A 16,072-nucleotide genomic window follows, 5' to 3' on the forward strand; every position below is an offset into this window, starting at 1 on the left:
GAACCGAACTACACTTCAGTGAGGTAAGGAAAACCACTGATCTCTTTATACCTTGTCACAGTTTTATCTTAAAGGCCTTATAAAAATGATGAAAAATATCTTGAGGTATTATTTAATACAACGATGGTGTAAAGTGGACTAGGGGCCCCCAGTTTAAAACATGACTTTAGTATTTTAAATAAAAGATTTCATTAACAAAATCTGTGATTGGAAGCACATGCCTGGCAATACTGACCATTTTTAAATACCTTTATTTTATTTATTTATTTTTAAATATGGTCCTGAGAATCGAACTCATGCCTCACACATGCTAGGCAAGCACTTTACCACTGAGCCACAACCTTAGCCCCCTGATCATTTTTTAAAAAATATATTTAGTTGTCAATGAATCTTTATTTATTTATTTAAATATGGTGCTGATGATCAAACCCACTGCCTCACATGCTAGGCAAGTGCTCCACCATTGAGCTACAATCCCAGCCTAATACTGATCATTTTTAATACTTTTATTCTTACTTGAGCTTTGGAACACATTGGCTTTCCCTGAAACTATATGTTCTGAATTTTTAATGTTGACAATCCCTTAACTACCAGTTTTGGAAATCAACTGTGTTGCATCTCATTTTTAGAGAAAAATATTGTCTGATTTTTATGGAATGTGGTTTCTTAACTCAAATTTTAAGACTCATGTTGTCTGTCTGAAACCTAAGGTGTGAATGAACTTATTTTGGGTCCTTTATCCTGGTACAGGAGTTCCTGATGCACCTCCCTCACAACACCTCCACCCATTGAGAAACTATCCATTTATTCTGAGTATTTTTTCATTTCTCCCTTTTGGTATCAAAGTATGTCATCAGGGTGTCACTAAAGAGTGGAGAAGTGGTACATCTGCTCTGTCCTTTTCCTAATAGATACTGAGGAAGTATTCCAACTTTCCTTAAAGATAGAACCTCATGATCCAACTGGTAACAATCATGCAATCAAGTAAAAAAAGGACAGTGTTTCTCTTTTAGCACTGTTGTTCCATTCCCATTTAGAGGTCATTTCTGTGAACAATTATGGCCCTGGGAAATAATCCTAGTTCACTCCTTCACCAGCCTTGTCAGGGAATAAAGGCCTTTTATTTTTTTTTTTTCACCAGCACAACAGGTGTTTTTTTTTTTTTTTTTTTTTTTTTTAAGAGAGAGAGAGAGAGAGAGAGAGAGAGAGAGAGAGAGAGAGAGAGAATTTTTTAATATTTATTTTTTAGTTTTCGGCGGACACAACATCTTTGTTTGTATGTGGAGCTGAGGATCAAACCCCGGCCACACGCATGCCAGGCGAGCGCGCTACCACTTGAGCCACATCCCCAGCCCCACAACAGGTGTTTTTAAAATTTATTTTTTGTCAATATTTTCTACAAACATGGACTATATCTTATTCTAATTAGGATTGTGGTTGTACATGATGTTGAGATTCACTGTGCTGTATTCATATATGCCTTTATAAAAGTGATGTCAGATTCTTTCCACTGTTTTTCCTATCTTAAAAAATGTCTTAAATATTTTCAGGGGGGCTGGGGTTGTGGCTCAGTGGTAGAGTGCTTGTCTAGCATATATGAGACACTGGGTTAGATCCTCAGCCCCACATAAAAATAAATAAATAAAATAAAGTTGTTGTATCCATCTACAGCTATTTTTTTTAAACATGTTTAGGGGTTCCTAACACATAACTTTCAAACTGAATGGGGTTTCACCAGATCCCAGGGTGTGACCCATTTAAGACATCAATGGTTTTCTCTTTGTTGAGTTAACACACATAAACTATATAGCTCCAGGAATTTGAGGAATTTTGTTAGTTGCCTAGTTCCATCACACACATACAAAGAGAGTTTATACTGGAAAAATGGATAGTCAAGTGTACTGCATAATATGATAAAATAAATGATCAAGATCATGACCTTTTAAATTAATATTTGTGTCCTTAAGAGCTATATGTACATTACACTTCTTCAAAGACTAGACTAGGATAGTTTTTGAACAGACTACTTCTTCAGATCAGGGACTTTTAAGAATGAAACTCTCACAGAAAACTGAATTTTTGGAAGCTCAGTAACTCAGGATTGTATTTCTTACCAAGCACATTAAAGTTAAAAATTAAAAAAAATACCCCCCAAGCAAGGATATTGCTGATTTGTTCAAGGAAGTGAGAATATTCAGACTCATACTAGACATATGGATTGAATAGCGAGAAATCCAAAACTGAACACATTTGAGACTTAATGGCACCACAGATTAAAAAAAAAACAAAACTGTAATTCACAGACTTGGAAGAATTACAGAGTTTTTAGTGAATGTGAAGTTGCAATTCAGAAGGAATTTATAGTTTGATGAATATAAGTCATGTTTTATATTCCCCAAGCAATGCCTTTAAAATACCAACCTTAAGATATATCTGATATCCCAAGCCTAGTATGTTCATCATCAGGCTTAGTTTGAAGAAAAACTATTCTAAAATTGATCAATAGCTATTACTAAGATAAATATCTTGGAAAATTTGGAGCAAAGTATATGTCTCAAAATAATTCTAAAGTATTTGGCTATAGTCATATTTGGGTTTATGTGGCCCATGAAAGTTTATTGTTCCTTTTTGGAGGGAGGGTACCAGGGATTGAACTCAGGGGCACTCAATCACTGAGCCACATCCCTATCCCTATGTTGTATTTTATTTAGAGACAGGGTCTCACTGACTTGCTTAGCACCTCACTTTTGCTGAGGCTAGCTTTGAACTTGCCATCCTCCTGCCTCAGCCTCCTGAGCCACTGGGATTACAGGTGTGTGCCAGCATGCTCAGCAAATTTAGGTATCTTCAGAAATAAATTCTAACAATGATGATTGTACAATGTAAATGTACTTAATGCTGCTAAGATGTAAAAGTGGTCAAAATGGCAAATTTAATATAATGTATATTTTCCAACAGTAAAAATGTGACTCCTTGCACTTTAATGTACATACAAATGGCCCCCAGAAAAAATTATTGGAATCTCTGCTGCAAAATTAAGAAAGCAAAAAGAAATATAACTCCTTGGTACATTCAGGTATAGTGACAGCTGAAAAATGTACTCTATGAGCACACAGTAACATAAAGACATTCTTTAATAACAATAATAAGAGAAATTATGAAGTAAGGAACATAGGAAGCAAATTTCAGGGCAGTAAAAGAACTAAAACAAAGAGGAAAAATGATGAAAATTTCATGAGATTTGAAAGGCTACTAATGTAGAAACCAAGGATGATTCCATGGTCATATCTCAAACTGATCCCCATGAGAGTGAGAAAGTCAACAGAGTGGAGCAGTAACTAAAACTGGCAATGGAAGATTATATGAGGGGCTGGGCTATAGCTCAACGGTAGAGTGCTTGCCTAGGACAGGTGAGGCCCTGGGTTCGATCCTCAGCACCACGTAAAAATAAATAAACAACAAACAAATAAAATAAAGGTTAAGTTCTTTTAAAAAAGATTATATGAGCAGGAGGGTTCAAGTAATAAATAGCTGGGGGCTGGGGATGTGGCTCAAGCGGTAGCGCGCTCGCCTGGCATGCATGCGGCCTGGGTTCGATCCTCAGCACCACATACAAACAAAGATGTTGTGTCCGCCAAAAAACTAAAAAATAAATATTAAAATTTTTTTTCTCTCTCTCTCTCTCTAAAGAAAAGTTAAAAAAATAAATAGCTGGAAGATGATCTAACAATATAAAATTAATGACATTGCTGCAGAAACATTGTCTGACAATAAATGATTTGTCAGTTTTCAGGGGTGGATGGAGCCTAAAACTGTCAAGTTTAGCTCCTATTCAGTGGAATGCAAATTGAAAAATTTAGTCATATTCTGCAATATCTACTTTAAAATTATTCTGATCCCATTAACCGTTCTGTCACTTAGAAACAATTCATGTTCTAAAAATACCTTTGATATTTTCTCACAGTATTGTAGCAATTTATGTAAAGTGAAAAAAACACTGAAGCTGTAATATACATCATTAATGGAAATAGTAAAGATGCCAAAGTGTAGAAAAATCAATTAGACCTTGCAGTACAGCACTTAACACAATAACTGATACTATGTATCAACAGCAGAGCCAATGAGAGAAATGGATAAGAGAAGATGGACTTTGGCTATATCTGTTATTTTAATGCACAGAATCAGACCATATATCAAGGGTCTTCCATGTGTAACAATGAAAACAAATAGCAGCTAATATTTATGGAATCCCTAATGTATGCCCACTGTTGTGCTATACATAAGCACATTGCCTATTTTATTTAATCTTTAAATTTCTCCAGGGAGGTAAGTGTTCCTGTTATTATCCACACTTTTGAGAAGAGAAAAGTAAGATTAAGAAACTCACTCAATTAAAGCAAGACAACAGCAAAAATAGGATAAAGAGAGTTAGGGGTAAGCCTATCCTTTTCCCACCTCCCCTCCCTGGGATAACCCTTTCAGTCTCCATGTTGCTGCTTTGTCATTTTTGATTACCTTCAAAGTTGCCCCTGACACTTGTTTTTGTCCCATTTAGAAGGCATAGTTTTATATTTGTTTGTTTGTTTTAGTACCTGGGATTGAACCCAGGGGTGCTTAACTACAGAGCCCTTTTGATTTTTTTATTTATAAACAGGATCTCCCTAAATTGCTTAGGGCTTTGCTGACTTGCTAAGGCTGGCTCAGAATTTGTGATCCTCCTGCCTCGGCCTCCAGAGTCACTGGGATTTCAGGCTTGCTTCACTGCACCCTGAGTAATTGTTGTTGTTGTTGTGAGGGAAAGGCATCAAGTGAACAAATACTGAGATTTTCCTCAGAACCTGGATCCATGAAGGGATGGTATTGCTATTTGCCCTTCAACTGGCAGGAACCTACTGTTTGAATCAGATAACAGATAGCAATGGAAACAATATGGGAATGGATAATAAAGCGCTACCTGGGACTGGGGTTGTACCTCAATGGAAAAATGCTCACCTAATGCTATGAGGCCCTGGGTTCTCCAATACTAAAAGAAAGAAAGAGAAAAAAAAGGAAGGAAGGAAGGAAGGAAGGAAGGAAGGAAAGAAAGAAAAACAAAAAGTGCTTCCTATGTCATGCATTGAACACTAGTTTTCTCATTTATTTCATAAATATAGCAGTCTTATCAAAGGTCTTTTAGCTAATAATCTAGACTTCATGATATGGTGTATAATAGGTGCCAGTCAAGTAACAGAAATGAGGTGCAGGTATGGGTGTATATGCATAATTTGGATCATTTAATCTTCACTGCTAGCTTGTATGCTCCAAGAAGGCAGGGCTGGGGACTGTGTTCTGTATCCCAAGAGCCTAGAACACTATTTGTCGAATGAATGAATGCTTTCCCATCAAAGAACCAGATAGCTACTTTTTCTGATTATGAAGAAATATAGAGAGGCTATCTGTGTCTTGGCTAAATGAACCTATTTGTGAAGCCATCCCAACCATTCATCTATTAGAAGTTCAAGTGGTATGAAAATGCTCACTCTTACTTTGCTTCTCCAGACTCTGTAGGTCTTAAGCTTCCCTGAAAGCAGAGATGATCTAAGCTTACCTCTTTCTGGTGGTATTTGATCGCCACCTTCAGCTTGGCCAGGTCATGGTACTTCTGAGGATCAAGCTCTTCACTGTGGTCATCCCGATGATTGAGGATGATCTCCAGTTCCCGGGAGCTCCGAGCTTGGTCCAGCAGATCTTTGGCAAAGAGCTTACACTGCTGGGAGAGCTCTTCATACTCTGCCTTGAACTCATTCTCCACCTTGCTGAGCTCCTTGAGCTCCCAGCCCAGACGGAAGGCAGTAAGGATGGGGTCCTCACTTGATAAGGCAATGAGTGAGGGACTTGCCAGAGCCTTATAAATATTCAGTCTGGAGCGGGAATGGCGCAGACTATCTACCTCTGAACTGGACACACATTCCACACAGTTGCAGCGGATCTGGTGGGGCCGAGGGATCGTGACCCGTTTTTGGACAAGCAATTTGATGATTTCATAGTTGTTGGTGTGGGCAGCCAGCATAATGGGAGTGATGTCTGGTGTGAACTCAGAGAACTGGGTGTCCATCATCAGTGTGGGGACCTAGATATGAGAAAGGAGAAGCATAGAAGGGCAGGATTAAAGTTTGTAGAGAGAAGGAGCATAGGGCCCATCAAATGGCAATTTAGAAACTGGAGTCTCTTGTCACCTCTTACCATTCTCTTGTCACTTGTCTTTACCAGAGTAGCTAATGTCTGTGGAATGCTTACTGTGTGACAAGGCACTGTTCTAAGCACTTTACATGGATTTACACATTTAATATCACAACAACCTTCTGAGGTAAGCTGAGGAGTTGAGGCTCAGAGAAATTAAATAACATATATGGCCAGGAATGGTGGCACACACCTATAATCCCAATGACTTAGAAAGCTGGGGAAGGAGGATCACAAATTCAAAGTCAGCCTCAGCAACTTACCCTAAGCAACTTAGTAAGACCCTGTCTCAAAATAAAAACAAAAAGGCTGAGGATGTGGCTCAGTGATTAAGCACCCCTCGGTTCAATCCCTAGTACTAAGTAAGTAAAAAAATAAATATTTATGTTTATATGTATATTATATTTTATTTATACTTGAATCTGTATATATTTATATATACATATATGTGTATATATGTATCTATATCAATATCTAAAGTTACATAGTTTTAGTAGCTGAGCCAATATTTAAACCCAGGTTGTATGACTTTAGAGTTTGGTTATTAAATTATGTTATTACAATATGTCAAGATCTGTCTAACATAGAATAGGGGAAACAGAAATTGTTCCTGGCTTTCTGGAGTTATGTTGGGTAGATCAGACTTACATAAAATTGGTAAAAGTACATAATAGTATGTGGTCAGTTCCAAATGAGCTGTATAAACTTGTTTGAAAGTGTAAAGACAATAATCTTAAAGAATGCAACTAAATCAAGCTTTGGTCGATGGAGAGAAGCCTCTTCCAACTTCCTCTAGGTCCTAGGAAGCTCAAGAGAATTCATTATTGTCAGGAAGAAGTACTTTGTAAATGAGAACATTTAGACTTGGGTGGTGGGGTTACTAATAGCTAAAGGACCTTTGATAAGACTGCTATATTTATGATATAATATTTGGTATAAGTAGTAGTTAGAGGTGAGAGGTATAGAGTTTTTTTTAGGCTATTCAGATGCACTTCTTGGGAAGCATGTGGAACATGACCAATGAACTTAAATTATTTTTTTCAACTTTAAAATGTCTCTTTGGGCCAGGCACAGTGGCACATGCCTGTAATCCCAGTGTCTCAGGAGGCTGATTCAGGAGGATCACCAGTTCAAAATCAGCCTCAGCAACTTAGTGATGCCCTGTCTCAAAATAAATAAATAAAAAAGACTGGGAATGTAGCTCAAAGATAAAGCACCTGGGTTCAATCCTCAGTACCAAAAATTGTGTCTTTTGAAACCCAGTCTGTTTTCAGTCCAATAAAGAAACTGAGACAGATCATTAGCCTTGCAGAAAAGTCTAGTGTGGTAGGATCTGAGCTAGAGTATGGGGAAGACTAGGTCAGAGGAAGCTTTGTGGAGGAGTGGAGCTAAGTATTCAAAGCATAGATAGGAGTCAAGAATATTGGGAAAAATTGACCTTATTATACTTAAGGGAAAATGAAACAGTTCCAATGATTCCATTTTATAGGGAAGAACAGAGCATGGAAATTGAGATACTCACAAAATATTCCTGTATTGTTTTAATCAATAGTTTCTTTCTTTTTACTCTCAAAACTTCTTAAAAAAAAAAAAAAAAAACCCACAGTTACTGGCAACCTGACAAAAGAATGAGTTACTGTTTCTCATCATTTTTGCCTTCCTCCCACTTTGCCTGAGGGATTCCCAAACAGGGAAGTGGCCAGAAGACAGGGAGTGGGAGAAAGGTGGAGGAGGAGGAGTTTGCAAGAAACCTGCTTCCTCTGGAATGGTTGCATCAGCCTCTGAATAGTTGAAAGCTGGCTGCACATTGGTCATCAATTGCTAGGATGGAGCAGTGAGTAAACATTGTTAAACATTTAGAAGGAGCAGCTACAAACAAAGCAGCAGGAAGTGAGCAACTTGGCTCCTAAAGTAAATTGGACACAGGAAAGAATAATCTCAGAAATTAACATAAGCCTACAGGCTAAAGAAGAAGTAGGTCTGAGTGAGCCTGGAAATGAACATAAACACAATCAGAATAAAACCTAGAGTTGGGAGAGATGGTAAGTGAGCAATTTGTCACAGTCTGCCCAGGAAGAAAAGAGCTCCTAGCTGGGAAATCTGCCCTTTATTTGGATAGGGGCATTTTTTTTTCAATCTCTGTCACCTCTAAAGGTGTTGGAGGAGGGTGTGTCTGGATCTCCCTTCTAGATTGCCTTTTATCCTCCAGTCAGTGTTGTCATTCCTGGGTTGCCATACTGTTCTCATTCACTGCTCCCTGTGTGTATAACCAGGTGGGGGCCCCTGTTTCTTACCCTATTTCTCTGTCAGTCAAGGGCCATTGTAAGCTCCTACTCCTAACTTTGAGACCATCTCTTGCTGCCTATCCAAATATTGTGGGCACTAGGTTTCATCCCAGACAATCACTTTTCTCATGCAGCTTTACCTTGTTCTCTAATTATCTCAAACATTTGTGTCTTGCCTCCTTTTATATGGTTGGGAGCTCTGCCCTAATGGTAGAATAGTCTTGGTCTGCTCTTTTTCCCCTAAAGCATTCATAACAGTTTTAGATACATAGCAGGCACTCAGCAAAAAGGAATGAAATCCCCTCTCCTAAAATTAAGACACTGACCCTTTTTTTATGACTCCCAAAATTTGGGTCAGTATGAGCTAATTTCCTTGGGATTTTCCTTATCATGTCCAGCTGAGAAGGTAGACATCTCAACACTATAAGAAAACTACCCTGAGGTCTCAAAAACTTGGGACAGTTCCAATGAAGTGTGATTCTTCATAATTCTAGTGCTTCATTATGGAGCTTCTGATCCATAGAACACAGATTTCTACTATTTTTATCTCCTCTGTTGCTTCCATTCTCATTGTTCTGCTGCTTTGCCCTTCTAAGGTTCAGCATGGACTACAGACTATCATTAGGATAGCTGATGTAAAGAAAGTTCTAAAATGAGGGTCAGAGTTTCTGCTAATAATCTAGACATCATGATATGGTCTATAACAGGTGCCAGTCACGTAACAGATATGAGGTGCAGGTATGGGTGTATATGCATAATTTGGATGACTGAATGATAGGTACTGTTAAATAATAGAGTTCTTCTCAAAGGGTGCACCTGCTGCTCAGCTCCTGAATATTGTTATTTTTAAGCTCAAAACAGGCCCCACATTGTAATTTTTCAAGAGAAGTTAGAAATAAGGATTTGGGGTCAGAATCTCTTAAAGTTTTGAATGTTGGAATAAATAAATTTAAGGACAGTATGCAAGTCAAACACAATATATATGTGAGGCAAATTTGCCTTGAGGGAGCCAGTTTGGGACCCTTGTGAGATTAAGGAGAAATGGGAACAGAAGCTGCATATTTAAGCAGAGCCTAAATGATGAAAGAACTTGAATGCCATTAAGGGACTTAGATGTTATCCATTGGTCATGGGGATCAACTGAAGGGTTTTAAACACGAGAGTGACATGGTACAAAGATCAGTTTGGCCAGAGTGTGGGAAACAGGCAGTGGTAAATTGTGATAGTAATTTTTTTTTTTTTTTTGGTTTTGATACTGGGGATTGAACTCAGGGGCACTCAGCCACTGAACCACATTCCCAGCCCTATTTTGTATTTTATTTAGAGACAGAGTCTCACTGAGTTGCTTAGTGCCTCACTGTTTCTGAGGCTGGCTTTGAACTTCTGATTCTCCTGCCTTAGCCTTCTGAGCTGCTGGGGTTACATGTGTGTGCCACTGCACCTGGCTGTGATGGTAAATGTTTAACAACCAACTCTACCCAGGAAAATCATTGGCATTTGCCAATTTCTGTGGTAATAATACCCCCCCACCCCCATACCAATTTTGAGCTACCAATATGATATGGTGAAACACATGCTGGGAAGAGAAACAGACAACCAGCTCTTACCAGCTAGTATGATCCAGCTCCAGCATACTATTGGATGAGTTTCAGGATGATAAGACTAGTTAAAAGATATTACTAGTCCATTAAAGATACAGTGTGACTCTTAAAACTAGACATTGTTTCTAGAGACAGGAAAGGACAAATTTAAGACATTCATGGGATGTATCAGGAAAGGGAAGGAGAAGAAACCAAGGATGTTGGATTTTTAGATTGCATGCCTGGTTGGTGCTGTCACTAATTGCATATAGGAGGAAGAATAGATTTAGGGTTTTAAAAACTTCAGTTTGGGACATACTGAGTTTGAAGTCCTTATTAGAACAGAAGCAGAAAATGGAGCCTGGAAAGAATGGAGTCATAAAGGGACTTGATGTTCAGATGGAGTAGGAGAACTGGGAGGATGGGACACTGGCCAGAGAGCAGGGCACTGGAGGACATGATGTGCACAGTGGAGCAGCACTGAGTGATGACCAGCTCTGGATTGGCCACAAACACAGAGGGCTGAAGTGCAGTGGACGTGGAGGTCAGAGGAGATGGAGAGGCCAAGGAACTGGCAGAAAGGCCAAAATCATCCAAGATAATGACATGTCTTGGATTAAAGAAGATAAGGTAATTAGAGCACTTTGGATAGGATCTAAATCAGAAGATGATCAGGACATGCATAGAACAGGGGTTGTACTAACAGCAATTTGGAGGAGGTCTCTCACAGTGCAATTTAAGCATACCTGTCTTGGCTTTGCCATTTACTAACCTTTTTGTGTCTATTAAATGGGAAAAATAATAGCAGCTGGGCAAATTTATGAGGATGAAATGAAATTTTGTGTGTATTATCTACATAATGTTTAGAACTTACTAGTTTCTCAGCAAATGTGGTTCCTATCATTATAACAAATGTGTTATAAATGTATCCCAATCAAAAGCACATTCCCTAGCACAGCAATGTGTTTTGTTCACCATGTTCTGGACAAAACTCTAAAATATGGGAAACTTTAAGAGCACAGCCCCCAATGCACTTTTGTGTACTTTTTAATGATCGCCTAAACTTAATATCAATTAATCTGGAGCTGTTGTTCACCCTTCTGTTTGTTAATCAGTGTTTTCATGCAAGACCCTGTGGGGCTTAACCAGTAGTGCCTTCTATGATCTGTTCTTATATTTTAGACTATTTCTATATAGATTAATTAACCTCACTAAATTTTACCAGTTTTTCATCCAGGTCCCTTAATCTTTGGGCCCTCCTAGGTGACTGATTAATATCTGAAAAAAAAAAAAAAAAAACTATACCAAATTGTTTTTGGTAACCACATCTGGAACTGTCACTAGCAGAGGGTATTTGCATTTTAATGGGTGGCACCCAGAAAGAACACCTTGCCTTGGTTGAAAGGCAAGAAATTCAAGAAGTAAACTGGTGGGGACTTGTGTATAGTGAAGGTCTTTCCCAGGCCTTACAAACCATTGTATAGTTTGCTTCCTACTCCATTTTCACTAGTGATAGCTCTGTACCTAGTGTTCTCCTAGCAGCTATCAAGAAAAATTGGAAAAGACTTCAGATTGAGCCAAAAACAAAACCAGAGGTCCTGTCTGGTATATTTTATGGGTTCCTCATGCCTTTGATTTGTGTGTGTGCATGTTTATGTTCTGTACACCATAGTTTTATTTATTTTATTTTTATTTTTTAATTTTTGTTAAATATTCAGGGAACTTTAAATGATAAATCAAATGCATTTTTCACTTATCCAAATCTCTGATTGTTTTTGAGCTTTAAATTCCACTCATTATAATGCAAATATTTCTTATCTGCTGGGATGCAATTGATTATAGCCTTGCAGATAATTGAATATTTTGTATCCATATATAAATTTATTTCAGCTTTCCTGAAGGCCCATAGCAATTTTTTTCTATAAAAGGCCAAGTAGTAAATATTCTAGACTTTGTGGACCACATAACTCTGCCATTATAGCATGAAAATAGCCATAGACAATGCATAGATGAATGGGCCTGGCTGTTCTCCAATAAAATTTTATTTGCAACATTAGTTGAAAGCCTGGATTTGGCTTACAAACCCCTGGATTACTGGTTCCCTTGTTAATTAATGAGTTAAATAAAGTCTTAGGCATGAATTGACTTTAAATTTGTACAAAGATCATGATTTAAACGGTTTTTTAAAAATTATCCTACAACTGCCATGCTGTGTTCAGATTCAGGCCAGGTAGAAAATTCAATTTTATTGTTTCTGACCAAGTTTTACCTTTCCTTAATCTCCAACTGAATGGTTTTAGGCTTCTGATTAAAAATCATGTTTTTTTAAAAAAAGAAAATAAAAAAGATGAGCGAAGAAGATAGGAAGAAATCAACAGGATGATAAATTAGATTTGGTTCATATTACCTACAAGTGTACTCCTAAAGAAACTTGGTCTATCAACCAATTTGACTGAATTTCAAAATTTGCAACATGTGGGCTAAGGACATGACCACTAAAGAAGTTACACTGCCTGCCTCTCTCTGGGGATTTGCATTTAGGCACTAATGAATTTGTTTCTAGATCTGCCTTAGGACTCCTTGTTGAAAAGATAGTATTATATTTTTAGGATTTTTCTATATTAACAAGCATGGGACAGAATCATACAGCTGAGTTCATCACATTTCTTGTGCAGAGAAGAAAGTGAGATAAAGTCACCTTCCTCATATTTTCAACTAAATTCCATGGTCAGAAGATATCACAGAGGGATAGGCGATGTTCTAATCTCCCTACTCTCAGGACTAGCCCAAAAGATTCTTCTTTCATTTCTATTAGCCTCATTGCTGGATACAATCTGCTAATTGGAATTTTTCTGAACCCTATTGTTACAGATTTAGGCAGGCGCCCTTGGTGGAGTTTATCACAGGCTTCTGAAATTATACCCTCCATTTGTAATTAATGGGAAGACCCTTATCAGAAGCCACTTCATGCATACCCACAATGCCATCTCTTCACAGGCCTAACCTCTCTGATTGGCACTTCCTCACATAGCTGGCCCGATAGCATCTTGTTGAAAATTAATCTCCTGTGTTGTGCCTGAATTTAGTGAAATTGGAATCCCGCTTTTCCACCTGCTGGGTCCTCTCCTTTCCACCCCAACATGTCAGATAAAATCAATGTTAAACCTTTTTCAGCAGTCTGAAAAACTATTGGAAATGAAATTTCATTTCTTTGTATTACACAGAAATGAAGAACACCAGCATCTAATCATGTCACATTACCAGCTTCCTGCTCTGCCTACCAACAAGGAGTAGTGGTGATGCATGAGCTACTCTGCGGGCAGCCATTGGCATCATATGAGAAAGAATATGTTTCCCAGACTCTAGTAAAAACAGAGCCTTAAGAATTAGGATTTGATGGATCATGTCAGTTGATTTCAAAGACAAAGTGTACAATAATTTAGATTAAAAATTTAGATTGGATGACTACAATGGACAAATCTTATTTGAAGGTTGTATTATTCAGAATCTCATTACTACTTTTCTCCTTATATACCTGAGATAATTACCATATAATGAGAAATATTTGAGATAATTACCATATAAGGAGAAAAGATTTATTTAGTTCACAATTTGGAGGTTCAGATCTAAGACTGGGCAGCCCATTGGTTTGGCTTCTGATAAGGGTGGCAGATGGCAATGCTGTGAGAATATATTGGAGCAATGATCACATCCCAAGCCAAGAAGTAGAGAGACAGAGAGGAAGCAGAGGGATTGTGGGGCCCCACAGACCCTTTTGAGGGTACACCTGCAATGACCTAAGGACCTCCTACTAGGTCCCATCTTCTAAAGGTCCAGAGCACCTCTCAGTAATGTCACCTTAGGGACCAAGCCTTTTAATAAATGTACTTTTAGATATTCAAACTATAGCAGGATTAAAGTTATGGAATCCACTTGATGATTTATAAAAAAGTTAATGTTGATATATAAAAACCAATAAGGTATATAATGATGGCCAGCATTAGCCTGAGTGGCAGGGATAAAACTAATACTAATAGTTGTTATTTATTGAGCACTTTCTATATGAAAGGCACCATGCTGGAGCATCTCATTTAGTCCTCACTATGGTGCTATGATATAGGCATAATAATTATCCTCATTTACATCTGAGAATATTCAGCCACAGAGTAGTTAAGTGTCTTATATATAAGGTCACATAGCTAGGAAGCACAGGAGCCAGAATTTGAACTCAGGCAGTTTGGCTCCAAAGCTTGTACTGTTAAACACTATACTATCCCATTCCTGAACAGAAAAATATCAGTAATAAGATTGATATCAATAAACAAACCTTAAAATCACAACACTAAATATACAGACATATCTTAAGAAGAATGTTTTGCAGTTTTTGTTGGCTATTAATTAACATTTTTAACCAATCTTCTACCTTAAACCCGGATAAATATTATATAGTATTGTTCAAGGTTTAGCAGCCCCCAAACCCATTCTTTAGATAAAGAAAATGTGGTGTATATACACAATGGAGTTTTATTCAGCCACACACACAAAAAATGAAATTATGGCATTTTCAGAAAAATGGATGGAACTAGAGACCATCTTGTTAAACAAAATAAGTCAAACTCAGAAGGTTAAGGGTCATATGTTTTCTGTCATTTGTGGAAGCTAAAAAGGAAAAAGGAAAACAAAGATGGGGATGGATCTCTTAAAAATCAAAGGGATATCAGTAGAGGAAAGGTTCCAGGGGGTGAAATGCAGGGGGGGGGGTTTGATGCTGGGGAGTGATATTGGCCAATTTGTGTTGTTATATTGTGTGCATGTATGAATATGTAACAAGAAATTCCATTAATATGTACAAGTATAATGTACCAATAAAAATCAGAGGAAAACAACATTATTTATCATCATGTGGGAGCTTTTAATTTTTGAAAGATAGAAGATAAATTTAAAGAGGAAAAATGTATGGCTAGATCCATAGATTGTGAGAGTTTATACTGTTAGATTTCTAGTTGGAGGAAACCTGGAAGGGTACTTTTCTCAAATTTAGATGGCCATAAAGGATTAAATGAATTACTCCATACATTTCTTTGCAAGATATGGGCTACAATAAGTGAGGGAAGTTATAGACTCCAAAAGTAAGGTACGCCTTGGAGTGGATATTAGAAATGAAGGGAAAGACAAAAGATGACACAAAAGAAGTGAGTGGCCTTTGGGGTGCCAGTCCTGTGTGAAGGCATTTTGTATATAGTTAAGATGTGACATCTTCCAAGAAACTGTAAATATGATGTAATGAGTCAAAAATAAAAAAGTAGAAGATATGAGTTGTTATTGAGATGGGGGAAATATCAGGAGTAAAGTTCTGATCAACATGCCTCTAGCATTCCACAAAGGAATGAAGCCCTAATCTGCCAGTGAGAGCATACAGTTAGCTTGCCAGGTAGGCCTATGGTTGAGTTTGATACAAATAGATTTTCAGAAAACCAGAGTTCTTGGTTTATTTTTATAGGTAACCATGTGATTTTTTAAAAATTGAATTTCTCTTGTGTATTGCTTTACTGGAAAGATGATGGTGAGAAGCTGATTTAGAGTTTTCCATGTCATTGCTTATCACATGACTAACATAAATTTGTATGGCAGGATAAAGGTTTCTGGACAGGGCTGAAAACCCAAGTGCAGACACAGGACCATTGGGAAGACATGATAACCAGATTATCATCAACTGTATAATGGGATTCAATATAAATAACCATTATAATTTTCCTAGTGGGTGCTGATTCTGATAGGAGCACACATACCACCAGCAAAATGAAAACAGAATGGACAGAGGGTATTGCGGGTATTGTGTGTAAACAGAGGGGTTGAGGACCTTTATTTTTTTAAGCCAGTTTACAGCTATAATAATAGAAAGATGGTAGTCAACACCAGGAATCCTAGTTTAGGTCTAGAAGAGCTTGGGTGATAAAAATTAGCTTATTTGATTCTCAGAGTGGAAAA

The 16,072-nt window shown here is 37.7% G+C and overlaps 1 protein-coding gene across 1 annotated transcript in view; it reads right to left on the reverse strand.

The window, feature by feature from the left end:
- Trpc5 (transient receptor potential cation channel subfamily C member 5) overlaps positions 1–16,072 on the reverse strand; it is a 140,039-nt gene that overhangs the window by 103,846 nt on the left and 20,121 nt on the right. The window contains exon 2 of the mRNA XM_077107057.1: positions 5,588–6,109. Within this exon, the coding sequence (XP_076963172.1) occupies positions 5,588–6,109 (522 nt within the window). The remainder of the gene's footprint in view (positions 1–5,587; positions 6,110–16,072) is intronic.

The sequence above is a fragment of the Callospermophilus lateralis genome, chromosome X (genome assembly GCF_048772815.1).
Source record: "Callospermophilus lateralis isolate mCalLat2 chromosome X, mCalLat2.hap1, whole genome shotgun sequence".
Classification (NCBI taxonomy): domain Eukaryota; kingdom Metazoa; phylum Chordata; class Mammalia; order Rodentia; family Sciuridae; genus Callospermophilus; species Callospermophilus lateralis.